At 48.9% G+C, this 20,190-nt stretch overlaps 1 protein-coding gene across 1 annotated transcript in view; it reads right to left on the reverse strand.

Annotated features, from left to right (window-relative positions):
- EPHA10 (EPH receptor A10) overlaps positions 1-20,190 on the reverse strand; it is a 108,219-nt gene that overhangs the window by 25,043 nt on the left and 62,986 nt on the right. The window contains exon 6 of the mRNA XM_054012108.1: positions 4,882-5,006. Within this exon, the coding sequence (XP_053868083.1) occupies positions 4,882-5,006 (125 nt within the window). The remainder of the gene's footprint in view (positions 1-4,881; positions 5,007-20,190) is intronic.

Raw genomic sequence — 20,190 nt, forward strand, 5'->3', positions numbered from 1 at the left:
CAGGTAGGGCTGAGAACAAACAGCTAAGCAGGCCTGGCATTCCAGCCAGCAAAGGGTGCTGGGTGCAGTCACATACTGGCATGCACTCAGACACCAGCCAGCACACTCCTGTCCCCCTCCCAGCCCGAGTTACCATCTCCAAAGAACCCGAGAGGATGGGCAGAGGGTGTTCGTGGATGTACCTTGGGCAGCCCTGTCTGGCTATGGAAGGACATTTGGAGGGGTTGCATGGCATGTCCAGGGGAAGCGCTGAGTACACAATCAAGCCAGCAACAGGGCCCAGCTCCTCAAGGGGACTGGGGTACACAACGGCACTGCCTCAAAGCAGGCCTGGGAAGTCACTGGAACTGCTGGCCAAAGATGCCGGCGTCCCAAAGGGATATCGGAGGAGAAGAGTCCAAAGGGAGGGTCAGGCTGGAAGGTGCTAAGTGACCCCCAAACGCATCAGGGCAGGTTGGGGGGATGAGTCGCCTGAGGGCCAAGGAGTCCCATGTTCAGTGCCCTGGATGGGGAGGGGAGGCTGCTCGAACAGAGAGGCTCTTGGAGGAATCAGGGGAAGGGGAAGGAGAAGGGGCAGACTGAGTGAGAGCAGAGGCAGGTTAGAACAGAGGCAAGTTGGTGCATCCTGGCAGCAGCATGGCCATCTCTTTAAGCTCCCTCTGTAACAAAGGGGCCTTTCAGGCTGGGACCGGGGACAGTGGGTGAGAATGTGTAATTGGGTCCCCAGAGAGGGGTTCATTTAAACTAAACGGGGACTGCTGCGTGTCCCGGGGGGAGGGGGGAGGGTGTTGCTACGAGCCATTTCCCAGGAGAGGAGAAGAGACCTTCAGCCTCAGCCCCTCCCCTCTGCCTCTCGCCAGAGCGATGAGCAGGTTCTCAGTGAAAGGCACCGAGATGGGGCCACACCCCCAAAGAGGGCTTGGCTACAGCTGGGCCAGAGCCCAGGAGGACCCTGAAAGGCAGTGAGCACGGTGGAGGTGTGAGGGACAGCGGAGACAGCGCCTTTACTCACTGCACTACTCAGGGGGAGGACGCGTCTGCCAGCTGGAATCTGATCACCTGCCACCACCAGGCCGTCTGGAGAGGGCCCTCTCCGCAAACTGGAGCCAGCTCTGAATGCTGGGCAGTCCTACAGGCAGGTGGGCTGGGGAGATCTGGGTTACTCAGACCAACAAGGCCTCTGTGCACCAGCTCACCAGCTCCGTGCCAGAATCCCATCACACTCCAGCTGGGCCATCAGCTGACAGCCAGTGGAAAGCCGCTGGACAGCTAGAGCTAAGCCCTTCCTCCCGACTGCACAGAGTGGCCTAGCGCTGGCACACAAACCAGGTTTCCTGGCGAGAACACCGCATTTTAAACTGCTCCAGCAAACAGCATCAGGGGGACTCTCTCGGCCACGGCACCAACTACAGCAAAGACACATCCACAGGAACATCTTAGCTGAGCTAGTCTGGAGCTGCCCGCGCCCTGCAATGCCTCACTCACGCAGCCTCTCCTGCCCAGGACGCAAGTCACACAGCGTTAGCATGAAGAGTACTGCATCCCCTCCACTGGGGGCTGCATGTTCTACTCTTTGGCCAGAAAGCCGTTTGGATAGTGAATTGTTCTCATTATGGCTAATGTGAAGGCAGCACATTGGATGTCTGCAAACAGTCTAACTTAATTTCTTTGTTACTAACCAGTGCCTGCCATGACGGGGGGATGGTATTAAACCCACCGGCGCTTCCCAGGCATGTTGGACTGGAGCAGCCGGGAATGCAGAGGGCAGAGCTCTTCCCGGATGCAGGCTGTTCTTGGCACCAGCAGTGGGCTGTTTCTCAAGACTAAATAAACGTGTATTAGCACACTTGGAGTAATCAAAGCTGGCAGGCACATTCTCTAGTGATTCCAGTCCCAGCAATGTGATTCACCTACCCAGCTAGCTCCGGATTTCTGCCTTGTTATGACTGAGATGGTCAGAACCTTTCAAGCAGCAGCTGACACATGTCAGAATGGGAAGCTGCGTCTCCGCATGGCAGCCCGGAACAGAAAAGCTCTGAGGTAGCATTTCCTAAGGCAATAGGTCTCCGTGTGGCAGAATGGCCGTTCTGAGGGCTTTGCTGTATTCCTTGTCCCGAGGAATCACACAGAACTTAAAGACAAACTTTCTGTAGGCTCCAGAGATGCAGCCTCTACATGCCTACAGCAGCACATGTTGTCACAGTCCAGATGACGTTCTCCATGTTCTCCATTGGGAATCTCAAAGTCCCAGGCCCCTGGATATATTCATGCTTCTCCCAGGCAGAGCCTCCTGTTAGGAAAGCTCCTCCCAAAGCACATTTGACAAGCCTCCACCCTCCTCAATCCAATCACTCGCACAGCACCACCAGAGAAGGAGCTTATGCTTAACAAACCACTCAAACCATCTAGACATACATAGCATCCCATAGGTGCTGGGACTAGAGGTGCTGGGGGCTGCTGCACCCCCCTGGCTTGAAGTGATTTCCATCATATATGGGGTTGCCAACTTTCTAATCAGACAAAACCAAACACCCTAGCCCCGCCCCTTCCCCAAGGCCCCACCCCTGGCCCCGCCAATTGGGGCTGGGGATGAGGGGTTTGGGGTGCAGGAGGAGGCTCCGGGTTTGTGGGGGGGTTCAGGGCTGGGGCAGGGGGTTGGGGCGTGGGTTTATCTCGGGTGGCTCCCAGTCAGCGGCGCAGAGGGTCTAAGGCAGGCTCCCTGCTTGTCTTGGCACTGCGCTGCGCCCTAGAATCAGCCAGCAGGTCCGGTTCCTAGCGGGGGGGCCAGGAGGCTCCACACGCTGCTCTCGCCTGCAGGCACTGCCCCCCAGCTCCCATTGGTCGGTCCCCACCCCGATTCATATACGGGGTTTAGTCTAGTTCAGTGGCTCTCAGCGCCCCCACTACACAAACTGTTCCAACGCCCCATCCAGAACCTCTATCTTGCCTTGCCCAGCCCCGTTGGGGGGGTGCTACATTCCCATCTATTAGCCTGTCGCACCCTGGAGCAGGAACTAACCTCAGGGGGTTTCTGTGAGGTGCCTCATATGTTTTGGGTGTTGTAAAGTAAGTAATAGCAAGAGTAGGTAGCAAGGTAAGAACAGAAGGATTTTCACTGCCTTGTTTGCTATTCCAAGGCGGGAAGGAGGCATTCCCAAGCAACTGGGGCTGTGTGTGCAGGCGTGCGTGAGTGAAATGGGGAAATGCACTGTTAAAGCTGGGACATTCGATGATGATGATGATGAATGGGTTACGCTCTTATGGGAGGTAACAATGACAATTTGGAACACATTGCTTGGCAAACAGATTAGTCTCTTTTCACCCAAAGCTCAGGTAGAAGTTATTTGAGGCCAGGTTTTACTGCAGTCTGTGGGTTCCAGAATTCATACAGCTGTACCTTGTGTCAAAGACTTAGCAGAGCTCAAGCCTGCATTTCTCACACACTGTTTATGCTGAATAACTAACCTGAACACATTTCTCAAACCCTAGTTTCTAGCATTAATGCCCCAGCCTGCACAGAGTTAATTACATTTCTCCAGGGTCTGTAGATGTTGTTGTGCACCATGTTATCTAGTTGAGATGTTTTTTTCTCAGAGCCCTTTGTGTAGAGAATCAGGAAAAAACTGAGTCCTTAAATACAAGGACTAGGTACCAAGCCAGTTTTCTGGAGTCAGATCAAATATTGATTTGTTTTCATATGAGCAATTGCTAAACTGTAGAGTTAAACTTACTAACCAAGTTCAGAGGCAGTGGATTGTTATTTCACATATGCTCCAAATCTCGTGGTTATAGTATTTTTGCTAAGAAATTATCATATTATATTTCAGCAACTGACCTCACAACAAATTCCTCTCTTGGAATCTCTCAGATATTAAAGAGCAAGTTAATGTGAATCTATCTCAAACTCATCTGTTTCAAGGGAAAGAATTTCAGCGTGTCACTGCACCTTTTGCTTGGCATGTAAGGAATTTCATAAGGAGCATCCCCATACGCTGACAGGATAATTTACAGACCCATGTGATAAACTGCATTTATTTGGTCTTTGAACATATTCCCCTGCTCTCTGCCCACTAGTTTTACTTCTAACCTTCTCAAACCTCACAACAGCTATCAAAAGTGGCCATTTTTTAATTTAAAAGACAATCACAAAAATGTTTGCTTCATTCCCCTCCAGTGTGGAATTTCACTCACATATCATTGCTCTAATATCCAGGACTGGTAACAGTCAGTCCTGAACTCACTGAAGTTTTAAGGTTCAGTATTTTGTGATCCATCAGTGCCAAAAATATAAGCCTCCTCCTCCTCCTGCGGTTCTGGGAATGCCCTTCATCCAAAGGGACTAAGCACATATATCTAACTTAGCTGGTTGCAAGCTCCCAAGTCCCAGAATTCTAATGCAGTTAAGGAAAAGCTGTTAAAAACCTCTAAACATGCTTAAGTTCTACTCTTTCTCCCTGGAGGTTTATATATTAGGACTCGCAGTGTTGATGCAACCTGACTGGCTTCACAGATGGAGACAGAAAAAACCCAATGAAAATAAACTCTAAAAATAGCTAAAATAATTTAAAGCATGTATAACCAGATTGTGTAGTGGTGATTTGAGGAATGTGGAACTTGTAAGTAGCAGAAGCAACCCAAACTTATGCCAGTAAAGTCTTGACAATGCGCCACACACACACACACACACACACACACACTTTCCATTATTGAGGATTTACAAAGCAAGTGGGTCACAGCAAACGTTACAGGGGAGACATGCAGACAGCATCCGTAAGCACAGCTCTATGTATCACAAATCTGGCTGGGAAGCAGGGGAACCTCTCATTTGGAGTTTTTGGCATGTCACTGAAAAGATGGGAAACAAGTCTCCAAAGGATCTACCTTTTCATAGTACTTGATTTCGTACTCCGTGTTACTGGCACTTGGGAAGCCCGGCTCCTGCCATGACAAGGAAACGCTCTTCTGTTCAATTTTATCTGTGCGGATGTCAGCGACAGGAGCTGGTGCTGAAAAAGCAGAGAGAAGAGACAAGCAGATCACTAACACCATCGCCCAGAGGCTGGGCTCCCCCACCACTCACCCCAGAAAAACAGCACCCTGATTGTAGAGTCTGACCGTGCAGCCACGCCAAGCAGAGACATCTCACGGAGACTTCCATGCGCAGAGCTGCGGCAGAATTGGGCCCTTGAGGAACAGTATCATCAACCCATTTCTATGCCTGGTCACAAATGTGCCCCAGTGACAGATCACTTGTGAATGCATTTCAGAAATACTCGCTCCTTCTGCAGCACAAAGGGCATTCAGCTTTTGGGCCGACACAGAGTTTCACAGACAAACCCTTTGACACAATAGGTTTCACTCCACATTAGCCTAAGTTGTGTTGTAATAAAGGGCTAGTCGGCATCTGCACGACACACACACCGTGCACGGAACCGCCTTGGTTTTCTCTCTCTGCTGAGACGAGGCTGGAAGGGCAGAGAGAAAATCTCACTCTTCTGCCATAAAACCAGGGTGTTGAGCGCAGCAAGACCCTGCTGCCCAGCTCGCAAGCACCTGCTTTGTGGCCAATAAGTGAGACAGCAGAGGAGGACTGGGTTTTATTTGGGCAATAAGACCCTGGAGTACAAGTCCTTCCCTAGGACTACTGACCAGCCATGAGGAGACAGAGGCCCAGGGTTAGTCACAAGACACCAGCCAGTCACTGCTGCCCAGGTAATTCCACTGCACTGTAATCCTCTGCTGATAGGCCAGGCCCTCAGCTAGCTCCTTTAGAAGACAAGAAGTTTCCACGGGCCCTTAAATAAACCCAGCTGCATCTGCCTTCTTAGTGGCCTTCCAGCTGCACCCTGTCTGCAGTGTTACAAACCCCGGGGCTCTCAGGATTCAGAGTATAAACACGCAGCGGAGGAAATCAGCTCTTCCTGATAGATTATTCAGTCACATCCCCTGGGGCTTGCTTAGATCCTGGCCTGGCTGCCTGCATTTACAACCCTCTAGGTCAAGAACTGATGAAACGGGCAGAAATACATGGGGGGTGGCCTTAGTTGTTTTGTTAACTTCATTCGTCTGTTCAGTGTTGGTTAAAAGCACTGACCCTGTCGGGGTGGCCTGGCAGACCCAGGAAAGGTAATCCGAAGACAAGTTCAAAGCGTAACAGCTTTGTTACAGCCAAAATCTTTTGCATTAAAACAGAAGGAAACTGCTTCAACTTTTAGGCAACTGGTTTTAAACATGAAGACAGCAAACACCACAGGGCTCTGGGACCCTCTTTGCTGCTGCATGTAATTGTTTTGGAGCTTAACGCACAGGGATCTGTCCGGTCAATTAGTCCAGGCAACACAAACAGGTTCTTTGCTTAAAAAAGGACCTTGTTAAATGTGGAACTCAAGCACCCTGAGCCAGATCCCCCAGTCGCACTAAGGGGGTCTCCAGCCAGCCAGCTTAGCTCTGTGGACTTGCACTGAACGTCCCATACTAGGAGCGGTTCTCCTCCCAGCTCTGTATCTTAGCTCCAGCATTCCCTTCTTGCTACATGCACATCCCCGCATTGACGGTCACCAGGAATTCTGCCAGGGTATGGAAAGCAGGGTACCGTAGTAGCATTCTGCAGTGCAGAGCTGGGAGGGGAATCTCGCCTGAGCACATTGGGTTAGGTGAGCACCGTTTTTTGCCAGCAGATAAATCAGTGGCTAGTCAGTCTGCGCTGGGCTGTTTAGTCATCTACAGGGGGGAGATTGAGTGGGTCTGGGGTTTATAGCACACAACTTCCTGGGACCTTCTGCCTGTCAGAGTTACAGTCAGACAGTGTTATAGGGCTGCATGGTCACAGGTGAGAATGAGTCTCCTGCGATCTCTAGAGGACACTGGTCTATCAGAAAATCACTCCACAACTGGCAACTTCCAGCACTGGAATAACATGGGGTACAGTGCAGCACATCCAGCAGTGAGGTGCATCCCAGAGGCAGGAGCCCATATTCACCCATTCAAAACAGATACCAGTGGACACAAAGGTCCATTTGCACAAATTCCTGAAAATATTTTGTTTCCCTAGATACTTGTACGGCAGTTCAGCCCCACAGGGTCACAGCACCTGGTTTTTATCTCCGGTAGTGAGGTTTTTTTTAAGACCTTTTCACTTTCCCTTTGAAAATCTGGCCCACAAAGTACAGACAGTAGAAATGAACTTGTAGCTCGGTTTCCTTGAAGTGACTGTTATGGCCAGGGGAATTACAAAGCTCCAGCAGAAGCTGGGTGTTAGCAGAGCTCAGATCTGAGAACAAACCAACAAGGCTGTCTCCGCTGGGAGGTTCTTTTCCAAAAGCGTATGCCTTGCAATTGAAGGGAACATGGCTGCTACTGGATTTCCTGGACCCGTCTGTGCTAGCAGTATTTACTGGAGAGATGGTTAGGAAGACCCGCAACACCTGTGCCAGCACTGCTGCTGTCTCCTCCACCTGTGCCTGTAGCCAGACAGAGTGCCTAAGCATGGATGCCTCTACCCAGATCCTGGTGTGGTTTTGCAAAGACTGTAACTTGCAATTTCCACTTACGGATATCCAGGCTGGGGGGACCATCCAATGTGAAAGGTGCCTGCTGGTGGAATCTCTCAGGCAGCAGGTGAGAGAGCTACAGGAGGAGGTGGCTAGGTTGAGGAGCATCCGTATCCACGAGCAATTCCTCGACAGTGTCCATGTGGAGACAGCTGAGGTAGCTGTCCCAGTACACAGGACTGCTGATACACCACTGGTGGAGGAGGAGATGGCTCAGGGTGGACGCTGGCAGCTGGTTACTTCTGGCAGCAGGCAGTGCTCCACCCTTGCTCCGAACCCTCCTGCCGTGGTTATAGGTAACCGTTATGCTCTTCTTGATACAGGAAAGAAGGAATCACTCCCTACAGTAAAGGAGGAGAAGCCTCGTACCCCTAAGGCTGGAGAGTCTGCTGCCACCACTGCGAATAGGAAACGTAGGGTAGTGGTGGTCGGAGACTCTCTGCTGAGGGGGACGGAGGCGCCCATCTGTCGCCCTGACATTTCATCTCGAGAGGTATGCTGCCTGCCGGGGGCCCGTATCCGAGACGTTACGGAGGCATTGTCGAGGATTATCCGGCCCTCTGACTACTACCCCATGCTACTCATCCATGTGGGCACAAATGATACTGCGCGGTGTGACACTGAGCGGATCAAGAGTGACTACAGGGCTCTGGGAGCACGGGTGAAGGAGTTTGGAGCACAGGTGGTATTCTCTTCAATTCTTCCTGTTAAAGGTAGGGGCCCGGGCAGAGACAGATGCATCATGGAGGTGAATGCCTGGCTGCGAAGATGGTGTCACCAGGAGGGCTTTGGCTTCCTAGACCACGGGATGCTATTCGAGGAAGGACTGCTAGGCAGAGATGGCGTTCACCTTTCGAGGAGAGGGAAGACCCTATTCGGACACAGACTGGCTAACCTAGTGAGGAGGGCTTTAAACTAGGTTCGACGGGGACAGGTGAGCAAAGCCCACAGGTAAGTGGGGAACATGGAGACCGGGGAAATGAGTCGGAAACAAGAGGGAGTGTGGGCTATATTGGCAGAGAGAAAGGAGAGTCAGGAAAAAACTGGGAGGAAAGATCAAACCAGTATTTTAGATGCCTATATACAAATGCGAGAAGTATGGGGAATAAGCAGGAAGAACTGGAAGTGCTAAGAAATAAATACAACTATGACATTGTTGGCATCACTGAAACTTGGTGGGATAATACACATGATTGGAATGTTGGTGTGGATGGGTACAGCTTGCTCAGGAAGGATAGACAGGGGAAAAAGGGAGGAGGTGTTGCCTTATATATTAAAAATGTACACACTTGGACAGAGGTAGAGATGGACATAGGAGACGGAAGTGTTGAGAGTCTCTGGGTTAGGCTTAAAGGGGCAAAAAACAAGGGAGATGTCATGCTAGGCGTCTACTACAGGCCACCTAACCAGGTGGAAGAGGTGGATGAGGCTTTTTTCAAGCAACTAACAAAATCATCCAAAGCCCAAGACTTGGTGGTGATGGGGGACTTCAACTATCCGGATATATGTTGGGAAAATAACACAGCGGGGAACAGACTATCCAACAAATTCTTGGACTGCATTGGAGACAACTTTTTATTTCAGAAGGTTGAAAAAGCTACTAGGGGGGAAGCTGTTCTAGACTTGATTTTAACAAATAGGGAGGAACTCGTTGAGAATGTGAAAGTAGAAGGCAGCCTGGGTGAAAGTGATCATGAAATCATAGACTTTGCAATTCTAAGGAAGGGTAGAAGGGAGAACAGCAAAATAGAGACAATGGATTTCAGGAAGGCAGATTTTGGGAAGCTCAGAGAGCTGATAGGTAAGGTCCCATGGGAATCAAGACTGAGGGGAAAAACAACTGAGGAGAGTTGGCAGTTTTTCAAAGGGACACTATTAAGGGCCCAAAAGCAAGCTATTCCGCTGGTTAGGAAAGATAGAAAATGTGGCAAAAGACCACCTTGGCTTAACCACGAGATCTTGCACGATCTAAAAAATAAAAAGGAGTCATATAAAAAATGGAAACTAGGACAGATTACAAAGGATGAATATAGGCAAACAACACAGGAATGCAGGGGCAAGATTAGAAAGGCAAAGGCACAAAATGAGCTCAAACTAGCTACGGGAATAAAAGGAAACAAGAAGACTTTTTATCAATACATTAGAAGCAAGAGGAAGACCAAAGACAGGGTAGGCCCACTGCTTAGTGAAGAGGGAGAAACAGTAACAGGAAACTTGGAAATGGCAGAGATGCTTAATGACTTCTTTGTTTCGGTCTTCACCGAGAAGTCTGAAGGAATGCCTAACATAGTGAATGCTAATGGGAAGGGGGTAGGTTTAGCGGATAAAATAAAAAAAGAACAAGTTAAAAATCACTTAGAAAAGTTAGATGCCTGCAAGTCACCCGGGCCTGATGAAATGCATCCTAGAATACTCAAGGAGCTAATAGAGGAGGTATCTGAGCCTCTAGCTATTATCTTTGGAAAGTCATGGGAGACGGGAGAGATTCCAGAAGACTGGAAAAGGGCAAATATAGTGCCCATCTATAAAAAGGGAACTAAAAACAACCCAGGTAACTACAGACCAGTTAGTTTAACTTCTGTGCCAGGGAAGATAATGGAGCAAGTAATTAAGGAAATCATCTGCCAACACTTGGAAGGTGGTAAGGTGATAGGGAATAGCCAGCATGGATTTGTGAAGAACAAATCATGTCAAACCAATCTGATAGCTTTCTTTGATAGGATAACGAGCCTTGTGGATAAGGGTGAAGCGGTGGATGTGGTATACCTAGACTTTAGTAAGGCATTTGATACGGTCTCGCATGATATTCTTATCGATAAACTAGGCAAATACAAATTAGATGGGGCTACTATAAGGTGGGTGCATAACTGGCTGGATAATCGTACTCAGAGAGTTGTTATTAATGGTTCCCAATCCTGCTGGAAAGGCGTAACGAGTGGGGTACCGCAGGGGTCTGTTTTGGGACCGGCTCTGTTCAATATCTTCATCAACGACTTAGATATTGGCATAGAAAGTACGCTTATTAAGTTTGCGGATGATACCAAACTGGGAGGGATTGCAACTACTTTGGAGGACAGGGTCATAATTCAAAATGATCTGGACAAATTGGAGAAATGGTCTGAGTTAAACAGGATGAAGTTTAACAAAGACAAATGCAAAGTGCTCCACTTAGGAAGGAAAAATCAATTTCACACATACAGAATGGGAAAAGACTGTCTAGGAAGGAGTACGGCAGAAAGGGATCTAGGGGTTATAGTGGACCACAAGCTAAATATGAGTCAACAGTGTGATGCTGTTGCAAAAAAAGCAAACATGATTCTGGGATGCATTAACAGGTGTGTTGTGAGCAAGACACGAGAAGTCATTCTTCCGCTCTACTCTGCTCTGGTTAGGCCTCAGCTGGAGTATTGTGTCCAGTTCTGGGCGCCGCATTTTAAAAAAGATGTGGAGAAACTGGAAAGGGTCCAAAGAAGAGCAACAAGAATGATTAAAGGTCTTGAGAACATGACCTATGAAGGAAGGCTGAAAGAATTGGGTTTGTTTAGTTTGGAAAAGAGAAGACTGAGAGGGGACATGATAGCAGTTTTCAGGTATATAAAAGGGTGTCATAAGGAGGAGGGAGAGAACTTGTTCACCTTAGCCTCTAAGGATAGAACCAGAAACAATGGGTTTAAACTGCAGCAAGGGAGGTCTAGATTGGACATTAGGAAAAAGTTCCTAACTGTCAGGGTGGTTAAACACTGGAACAAATTGCCTAGGGAGGTTGTGGAATCTCCGTCTCTGGAGATATTTAAGGGTAGGTTAGATAAATGTCTACTAGGGATGGTCTAGGCAGTATTTGGTCCTGCCATGCGGGCAGGGGACTGGACTCGATGACCTCTCGAGGTCCCTTCCAGTCCTAGAATCTATGAATCTATGAATCTATGAATCTATGCACCCGTCAGCCAGGGCTGTATTACTGCCATGGGGACGCAGGCAAGAGCAAGTGTCTTGCCATATACCATGATGAGCGACTAGCTGGATTTCAAAGCTTATGAAGAGAAAGCGCCAGTCATTTGGGAAAGTACAAAACTCACCAATGCACAGACCATCAGCTGCTACAGGTTGTTGCTAACCTTAGAGCAAACTCTGGCAAGCTCCCAGAGCGGGAAGGTATTTTCAGCTACAGCCCATTGGCATCTCTTCACTGCAAGCCTTTCGCTTAGGCTCGGAGGGTTGCTTTGGGAATGGAGAGTAGATGAAGGAGACCAGAGTTCAGCTGCTTATGCCCCATTAGCCTCCTGTTGTGCTGTTAATAGGCAGGAACCGGCCCCCTGGGCAGACTGCTTCAGACTCCATGGGAAGTGAGACTGTAAATAGCAACACTCCCATTAGTCAGCTTCACACTAGAAGAGGAAATCTGAGCAGAGCCGGGGTCAGGCCCTTCCAACCCGTCAGATAATACAGAGAACTCAAATCTCGGCCTGGACATAACGCAGCAGAGCATAGCCTGGCATTCACCGAACGTCAGCCATGGGGCAGAGTTCGACCCGCAGACAGCTTCTCTCCACTCATCCCCCAGGAGCACAGAACTGCTGCTCAAGTGACACGACAATCAGGCTCTTTATTTGGCCGGATAGTCCCGTGTGACAATCTGATTCTAAGTGAAAATAAAGATAATTTCGTGTAGATTGGTGCCTCTTGATTATTGCACAGGCTCAGAGGAGAGCCAAGCCCCAGCGCGCTGGCTGGGTGTCGCTCCAAAGGGCAGAGGACTTAATTCGCTTAAGAAAAGGAGCCAGCAATAGCAGTGAGTATCAGTCTGGCAAGCCCCTATCAGGGTCTAGCAGCAGGCAAGTCACTCAAAAATCATTGGCAGGGCAAAAAAGAGGCTTTCCTGTCCCCGGGACAGTGCCCGGTTCAACACCGCTTCAGATGAGAGAGCGGCAGGCACCCAGCACTAGCTGGCACAGTCTCAGCCCACGGGAGCGCAGAGCCACTTGGAATTCACTCTCCCCAGGCGGGGCACATTCAGTTTTAAAAAGGAACAAAATCCCGACAGGGATAAAAACTGTTGGTTTGTTTCAAACTCAGCTTCACAGTGTGAAACCTGAAGTGGCAAGTAGAGTAACGGGTAACAAAACCCCCAGCCCAGGATTCCAGAACCAATGCCCAGCCTTCCTCCCCGCGTTGTTCACGTTTAGTTCTCCCGCTCACGTTAACCCAGCTGGGAGCCAAAGCAAACTGACCTATGTGGAGCTGGGACCAGTGGATGAGCATGAAAGCAGCCAACCTGGGCTAACCCTGGGCCCCTCCCCTGGGAGCTCAGCCTTTGCCCCTAGCACTCGAGGCAGGGAGAAGGGAACAGATCTGGGTCCTGGAGATGCCCAAGGAGCAGAGCATCGCATTTCACCCCTTTAAGCTGCAAGGCAAGAGCAGAGAAGAGAGTTTACACTGGCTGATTTATCCTCTGAAACGAGCTTCTTTGAGGAACTTCTGATCTGCTAGTGGCTGTTCACAACAAATTCCCCACTGGGAACACTGCTTGCACCTGTCCCCTTTCTGCTGCTGGAGCCCCGAATCAGGGACACAAACTCTTCGATGTTCCTTTCCCCCGATCCTCAGTGGTCACCAGAGAACAGCAGCGATAATCAGTCTCAGCGGGCAGACCCCAAAGGAGGGAGTTTGCTGTTGCCCTAGTTCTGGTTTGCTCCCATTTTCCGTCACACCCACTGACCTGGGCGTTTACATTCCCTCACTCACAGTCAGAGGGAGCATCCGTGTCTGGGAGGTTGGAGCAAGGGATTGGGAGTCAGGACTCCTGGGTTCTATACCAACTCGACCACCAACACTGTGGGTGGCCTTTGGCAAGACACTTCATCTTTCTTCCCCAGCGTCCTCCTCTGGAAAGCGGAGACCAGGATCTTCCTGTCTCACAGCAGGACCGCTGTGAATTTTAATCACTGAACTGGCACCTTATGTTGCCCTTCTGTAGCATCCTTCCTCTGGGGAGTCCCAGCATTGTTATATACATCAGCACACCTAGGATTTCTCCTGCTCCAGAGGGCCCCCTATGGCTCATTGACAGGAAATGGGAGCCTGGGGCAGGTCAGACCGAGATGCAGAAGGGTACCCTGTTTTCATGGATTCTGTCGGTCTTCCTAGGTCAGTTTGCAGGGATGCAGGTCAGTTTTGGCTTCCTCATTTATATCCTGCCAGGTCATTCAAACACAAATCCCCAATCGTTAAAGCCCGGGCAGATTTTATTTTTTGTTAATCAGAGCAAGAGTCTCTCACAACCCCTCCATTAGCTGGCCCAGGGGACGGCAGGGCTGAGCTGACAGCCTGAAAGGAAGCTTGTTGAGAAAAAGCGGCCTGGGAAATTAGCTAGTTCTATGTTGTCTTCCTTCTCCCCCGGATTTTGGAAGCTTGCTAGAGCCTGACTATCCTACAGGGAATTCCGGTGAGAGGAACAAGTCCCTGGAAAGCAAACTTAAGTAGCTGTGAAATGTTGTATTTATTACGTAGCTCATTAATCTCTGCTGAGAAAAGTCCTGCTGATGAATTATTCATGTTGACTGGCTCCTGGTCCTTTCAGCCTCTATTTAAACAACTGGTACAGGCCAGACCAGCCTCAACACGCGCTACCAGCAAAGCAAGCCAGGGAGCGGCTGTTTGCATGTGCGGGCACTCTCTTTGCACAGGTCACTTGTCATTTACTTCTAATCTGACTAGATGTTATTATTTGACATTTTAAGAACTAATTCTCCAAGTAAATACACTAGCTCTGGGTGCTGACCTTTAGGAGGATATTGAATTATCCGTATGTGAAGAGGGTGGAGCAAATTCACTCTAGCAATGGAGAAAGAGGATAACAAAGGTTATTGACAGACCATGCAGAACAGGCCTGATTCCCTGGGTGGGAGCAGCAGGAATGAATGCAGAGGTTAGAATCTGTCTCAAGGCCCAGAATTAAAAGGCACAGTTTGGGACTTTCATAGACACCAGCTTCATCATTCCCACAGCTCAGCTGAGACCGGAGACAGAGGATGGCCTATTACTGACGCCAAATATCTGGGTCATCTTGAGCTCTCAACTTTTGGCAAGTCTTTTTCCTAGATGAAAGCCCCTGTGTAGTGCTGGGGGAGGGAAGGGATTCTGCTGTGTTTGAAATTAAAGACCCAATGAGAGCATGAAGTCAGAGCAGCACACCTGCGACAGCTCTGCAGGTGGGTGTCCAGGTGTGGTCTGAAGCAGCACTGGTGCCTGCATTACCACTGCAGCTAACGCTGCATCCTGTCTGGTCTGTCAGGTAATCGCAACAACAGGCAGAGGACAACTCCGAAGAAGTGGGGTTTACCCACGAAAGCTTGTGCCCAAATTAATCTGTTAGTCTTTAAGGTTTCAGAGTAGCAGCTGTGTTAGTCTGCATCCGCAAAAAGAACAGGAGTACTTGTGGCACCTTAGAGACTAACAAATGTATTTGAGCATAAGCTTTCGTGGACTACAGCCCACTTCTTCGGATGCATACTAACCCTAACCCTATGCATCCGAAGAAGTGGGCTGTAGCCCACGAAAGCTTATGCTCAGATAAATTCGTTAGTCTCTAAGGTGCCACAAGTACTCCTGTTCTTTAAGTCTTTAAGGTGCCACCGGACTTCTCGTTGTTTTTGAGGATGCAGACTAACACGGCTACCCCCTGATACTAGATTCTGCCTGTAATTCCTGCAACATGCGCCTAGCTAGCATTTCCTTTACCCCAGAGTCTCGGGTGCGAAGCTGTATTTGAAAACTTCAGGTGTCAGCAGTAAAGGGTCCCATCCCACCAAAGACACTAACAGCTCCGGTTTCAGGAATAACAGGAATGGCACAAAGGCTGCTGCCCCCTTGTGGTAGTTCAGAGAACAATAGTTAATATGACAGGATTAGTGCCGCTTCTGTACTTCCTTATACCGCATCTTGCCAATTACACCTGGCTGCCATTTTCCTCAGAGACATTTTCTATGATGGCAAAAATTCAAGTGCAATATTTGCTAAGGGATGAGGGGAGGGGAGAAACTATTTTTACCTGCAAAGAGTCTTTCAACAATAGAGAAAAAACAGAAATATTCTAGATGAAACCATGACAATTTTTTGCCAGCCTTGCAAAGATAAAACACACACACACACACACACACACAGAGTTTCAGCTGTAGTAACTGGAACAGCTGGAAAAATGCCCACCTCCAGCATGCTTTAGTGGCTACTGCATGCCTGTAGTATTTTTAGAGTAACAAGGAGGGTGAGGTAATCGCTTTTATTGGCCCAACTTCTGTTGATGAGAGAGACAAGCTTTTGACCTACACAGAGCTCTCCTTCAGGTCTAGGGAAGGTACTCATAGTTAAATACAAGGTCAAACAGATAGTTTAGCATAAGAAGTTAGCACATATTCTAAGGGACCAGTCAATGTCAAACAGCCCGTTAACCTATAGTCACAGGACAAAATATCTTTGTGCTTTGTAAGAGGTCAAGTTTTGTTGGCTTCTGGAGAACAGCCTGCTCTTTGAACTTCAGTGTTGCTCTCCTAACTTGTGCAGGGGGGCTAGGGCCTGAGCCTTTTTATAAATTAAAGAAAGATCGACCCTCCACGTCTTGAACTTAGGACATATTCCTAGCAGTGACCAACAGCAGTTCTGCTCCTGGGCCTTTTCCTTCCAGACAAGCTGGGAAAAGTCATATTGTCTTTGTTAACAAGCAGAGCCACCCACACAATTCTACCTCTGTATCGCCTCTAATCATTGCTGCTGTTAATAAACCCTATTCATTGCTAATCATAGTTACGTTTTCTGCTGGTAACTCAGTGATCTGCTGCAGACCAGTGTGTGGGGCTTCTTCGTTCGTGTCATATGGTAGATACCAGCTAAAAAGTAAAGCCCCAGATGCATTAAAAAGGAATTAAAAAATCATACCGCTATAGAGTAATTCATGTTGTGAATAAAATGTTTCTTATTAATATTTTAAACTCCCTAACATTGCCTCTATTCTGAAAAGCAAATATTAAATTATTCACCATTCTGCCTGATTTTATAAGCTCCATCTCATTGTGCATGGCTTTGTTCCTCTTAATTAACAAACAAACCAGCAGAAAAGGCATAAAAATAGGTGTACTCACTGCAGCCATCTGCTGAGAAAACAACGGCATCTGAAATATGGATTCTAGCAGGAGATGTCTAAAGATGTCCTAAATACCTGGGGAGGGCTCCTGCCTCCTGGGGGAGGCTGGGATCCACATTCATTGCAATGTTTCACCGATCCATTCCCCAGGGGGATTGAAGAGGGAGGCTTCGCAAAGACATTCAGACGTGATCCACCAAGGAATCAGAATAACTATCTCCTCTCCAGATCCCTAAGTGGCCCCCTCAAGGATTGAACTCACAACCCTGGGTTTAGCAGGCCAAGGCTCAAACCACTGAGCTATCCCTCTCTGTGCACATGGGCAACTCTTGTGGTGTTACTGGGAGTGGAAGCAGAGGCTCAGAAAGGAGAGAATAGGGAAAGAGGAGATCTGTGGGGGTGCCAGATAAATCCCCCTCTCTCCATCATAATTAGAGATGCAAACTAGTCTGCGTCCCGGGGAAGGTGCCACATGGGTGGCTACATGGCAGAAGAGCGAGCTTTGGGATCTCTCTTCCAAGTTCACCATCTCACCTTTATTCTGAGAGAGAAGCTTTCATTTTCCAGCTCAGTTGCTTCCCATAGGCATCCTGTGTCCTTTAATGCGCATTAATTTAGCATCTTTCCCTGTAGACTGTGGGCATCCTGCAAGTCCCCCAGGAGTAGTGAAATATCAGGTGTTTTATTCTGCATGGAACAAAGGTCTAAGCCAAACAACTCCAAGATGAACACGCTTGCAAAGGTTTGGAACGTGACTTGAGGCAGATTCAGCCAGAGACTGCCCAGGGCAATCCCAAGGAAACAGAAAGTTGAAACTGCTGCTTTAAACGCACCCACCCACCCAGAGGGCATCATGCCAGCAGATTTAAAGAGCACGTCATTAACAGAACATCTATACGAGAAAGCAGCTCTCTCTGGGGCTGCACAATTTATAATTCAAGAATTTCAAATGGGGGGGGGAGGGGCACACTGCTTTAATAGGGCAGTAAAAGATTCCCTCCTCCCCACTCTCCTTCCCCCCAAGGTATTTATCATTATAAATGCAGCGAGCTGTTGGGAAGGGCTGAAATAGTCTAACGGGCTAATGTTCCCTTGAAACGGGAAAACTCCAAAGCCAGGAGGATTCCGTTTTTCTGGGTAATGCCGTTTCTGTGTCTACACTGCAATTAAACACCTGCGGCTGGGCTGGCCCCCGTCAGCTGACAGGGGCTCATGGGGCTCGGGACACAGGGCTGTAAAATGGCAGTGTAGATGTTCGGGTTCGGGCTCAGGCTGGAGTCTGGCCTCTGGGACCCTCCCCCTTGGCGGGGGCCCACACGTGGAAACCACAGTTTTACAACCCAAGTCAACTACCATGGTCCAGCCGTGGGTGTTTAACTGCAGTGTAGACACACCCTTCATTTTAAACCTAGCTACTTCCATGCACTACGCTGGACCAGAGCTTCCATGCAGCTATTCCTGGGGTTTAATGGCCAGAGCCGGTTAATAGACCCCAGTGCCTAAACGCCTCTCTACCTAGGGACAGCTTCCTGGCACAGCACCCTGTCAGGAGATATGAGACCAGGCATCCAAGTTTATTCGCAGAGTTGGCGAGGATTTGGGTTTAACCTGGCATGAGCCATCGTGTTATTAGAAAACTTCAGCAAGTCTTCCCTGAAAATCCTGCCCAGTTTGTGCCCTGTCAGTATCAAAAATCCCAGAAAGCAAAGGTGGGGTTTTCAGCCTGGGAAAGCACAGAAGGGAAATTAATGGTGTGTAAGGTATCTGTGCACAAGAACTTGGAACGTGTGATTTAATGGCTAAGGAACTGAGAGGGGCCCTTCAGGAAATCGTTAGAGGATAAGATTATTCTCCACAGACATTTTCTGTCTGTCTCTGTTGCCATTTGGCATGCAGGGAGAACACGTGTAATAAGCACAAGTCAAGCTACACACTCCAAGTTAGCACACTGGGTGGGGTGGGGGGAGAAGTATGGGAGAGAGCTCTCACCTAAAGGGGCAGGGCTCAGCACCTCCAGGAGCCAGAGCTACGAAGCAAACCACATCCAGCGGGCAACCGAAAAATCACACTCCAAATCATCCAAAGAAATGAGCAAGAGGCTCCCAAAGCGAAGGCAGGAAGGGAAGAGAACTAACACTGGAGTTAACGTTGTGGAAAGGCAGCTGATCTCTCTCAACCTGGACTGAGCCCAACAGCCACAGAGACATGCCAAAGAAAAGATGGCTCGAGGATGTGTGATGCTGGGAACTGTTCACTCCTAGCTCGTGAATTGCTTTACAAAATCAGTATTCAGCTATTGCACACTCTATACCTGAGGTCCGATTGTGTTCAGCAGCCATAAGAGAGCCAAGACAAAGCCTAAATGACCACAGGGACACACAGCAGAAGTTTAAGCCACAAACATTAATTCGCACCTGTTAATTTGTGTGAATTGGCTGCAGAGAACTCCAGGCTGGGACATTAAATGGACACTGTGAGCCATAAATCTAGTGCTTAGTGTCCCTGAAAGGCACTGCACTGACCCTCCTGCCCTGCTAGTTTGCCCAGTTATGCACGCAGACCAGGTATCGGGGCAGAAGAAGTGGATTTATCAGGAATAACCCCACTTCTCACTCCCTAGGGTATTTGAAAATCAGACACTTACAGCCTGGGAGCAGGAGGACTAACTTCAGTGAGAACTTTGAGTGCTCAGCAAACGAGTGCTTGACAGACGCAAGCACCTTGGGACATGGGGATAATCATGCCGGCCAATTTTACAGATGGGGATGTTGAGGCACAGACAGGGGAAGTGACTCACCCAAGGTCACACAGGAAACCTGTGGCAGAGCCAGGAATAGAACTCAGGAGTCCTGACTCCCTTTCCCCTCTGAACCATTCAGGAGACTGCACTCCCTCCCAAAGATCCAGAGAGTGAACCCAGCACTCAGGGGCATGGCTGGTGTTGGACTAGTACAGACAAAGCTCTTGAATTTGTTTTAAAATATTTAGAAAAAGCTGCCCATTAAACGCAGCAGCAACTGAACCCACGTATCTTGCAACAGTGACCAGTGCCGGTATGTGAGGAGCACCTGGGAGCCAGGACTGAAATGCATCTCAGCCGAGTCAGCTGGCTAGAAGCCAAGGCCTGCTGAGAATTCTGCAGGTAACAGCAGCTCCCTTTTATTTGCTGAGCTGGTGCCGTAATGTGGGCTGTGCCCAGCTCCTGTTTGTTACCTAATGTTTCTCTCCGTACTGGTAAGAATGAGGACATTTGAATTTCTTGTTAATAAGCGTCACTCTGAGTAGTTATTGGCTGGTGAAAATAGAGTACTGTAATTATAGTTCAAAACCTCCGGTTTACTCAAATCCAGGAGGGAGTTTTCCTCATTAATACAGTCCAGCTGCCTCTCCTGCTGCGGTTGGCACATCCAGATGAACCATGGCAAAGGGGAGCATATGGCCAGCCCCCTGCCGGTTCAAAGGGAGTCTGAGATCAGTGAGGAAATGCCGAGGGAGAGTGCGCTAGAA

This window comes from Malaclemys terrapin, chromosome 22 (assembly GCF_027887155.1).
Source record: "Malaclemys terrapin pileata isolate rMalTer1 chromosome 22, rMalTer1.hap1, whole genome shotgun sequence".
NCBI lineage: Eukaryota > Metazoa > Chordata > Testudines > Emydidae > Malaclemys > Malaclemys terrapin.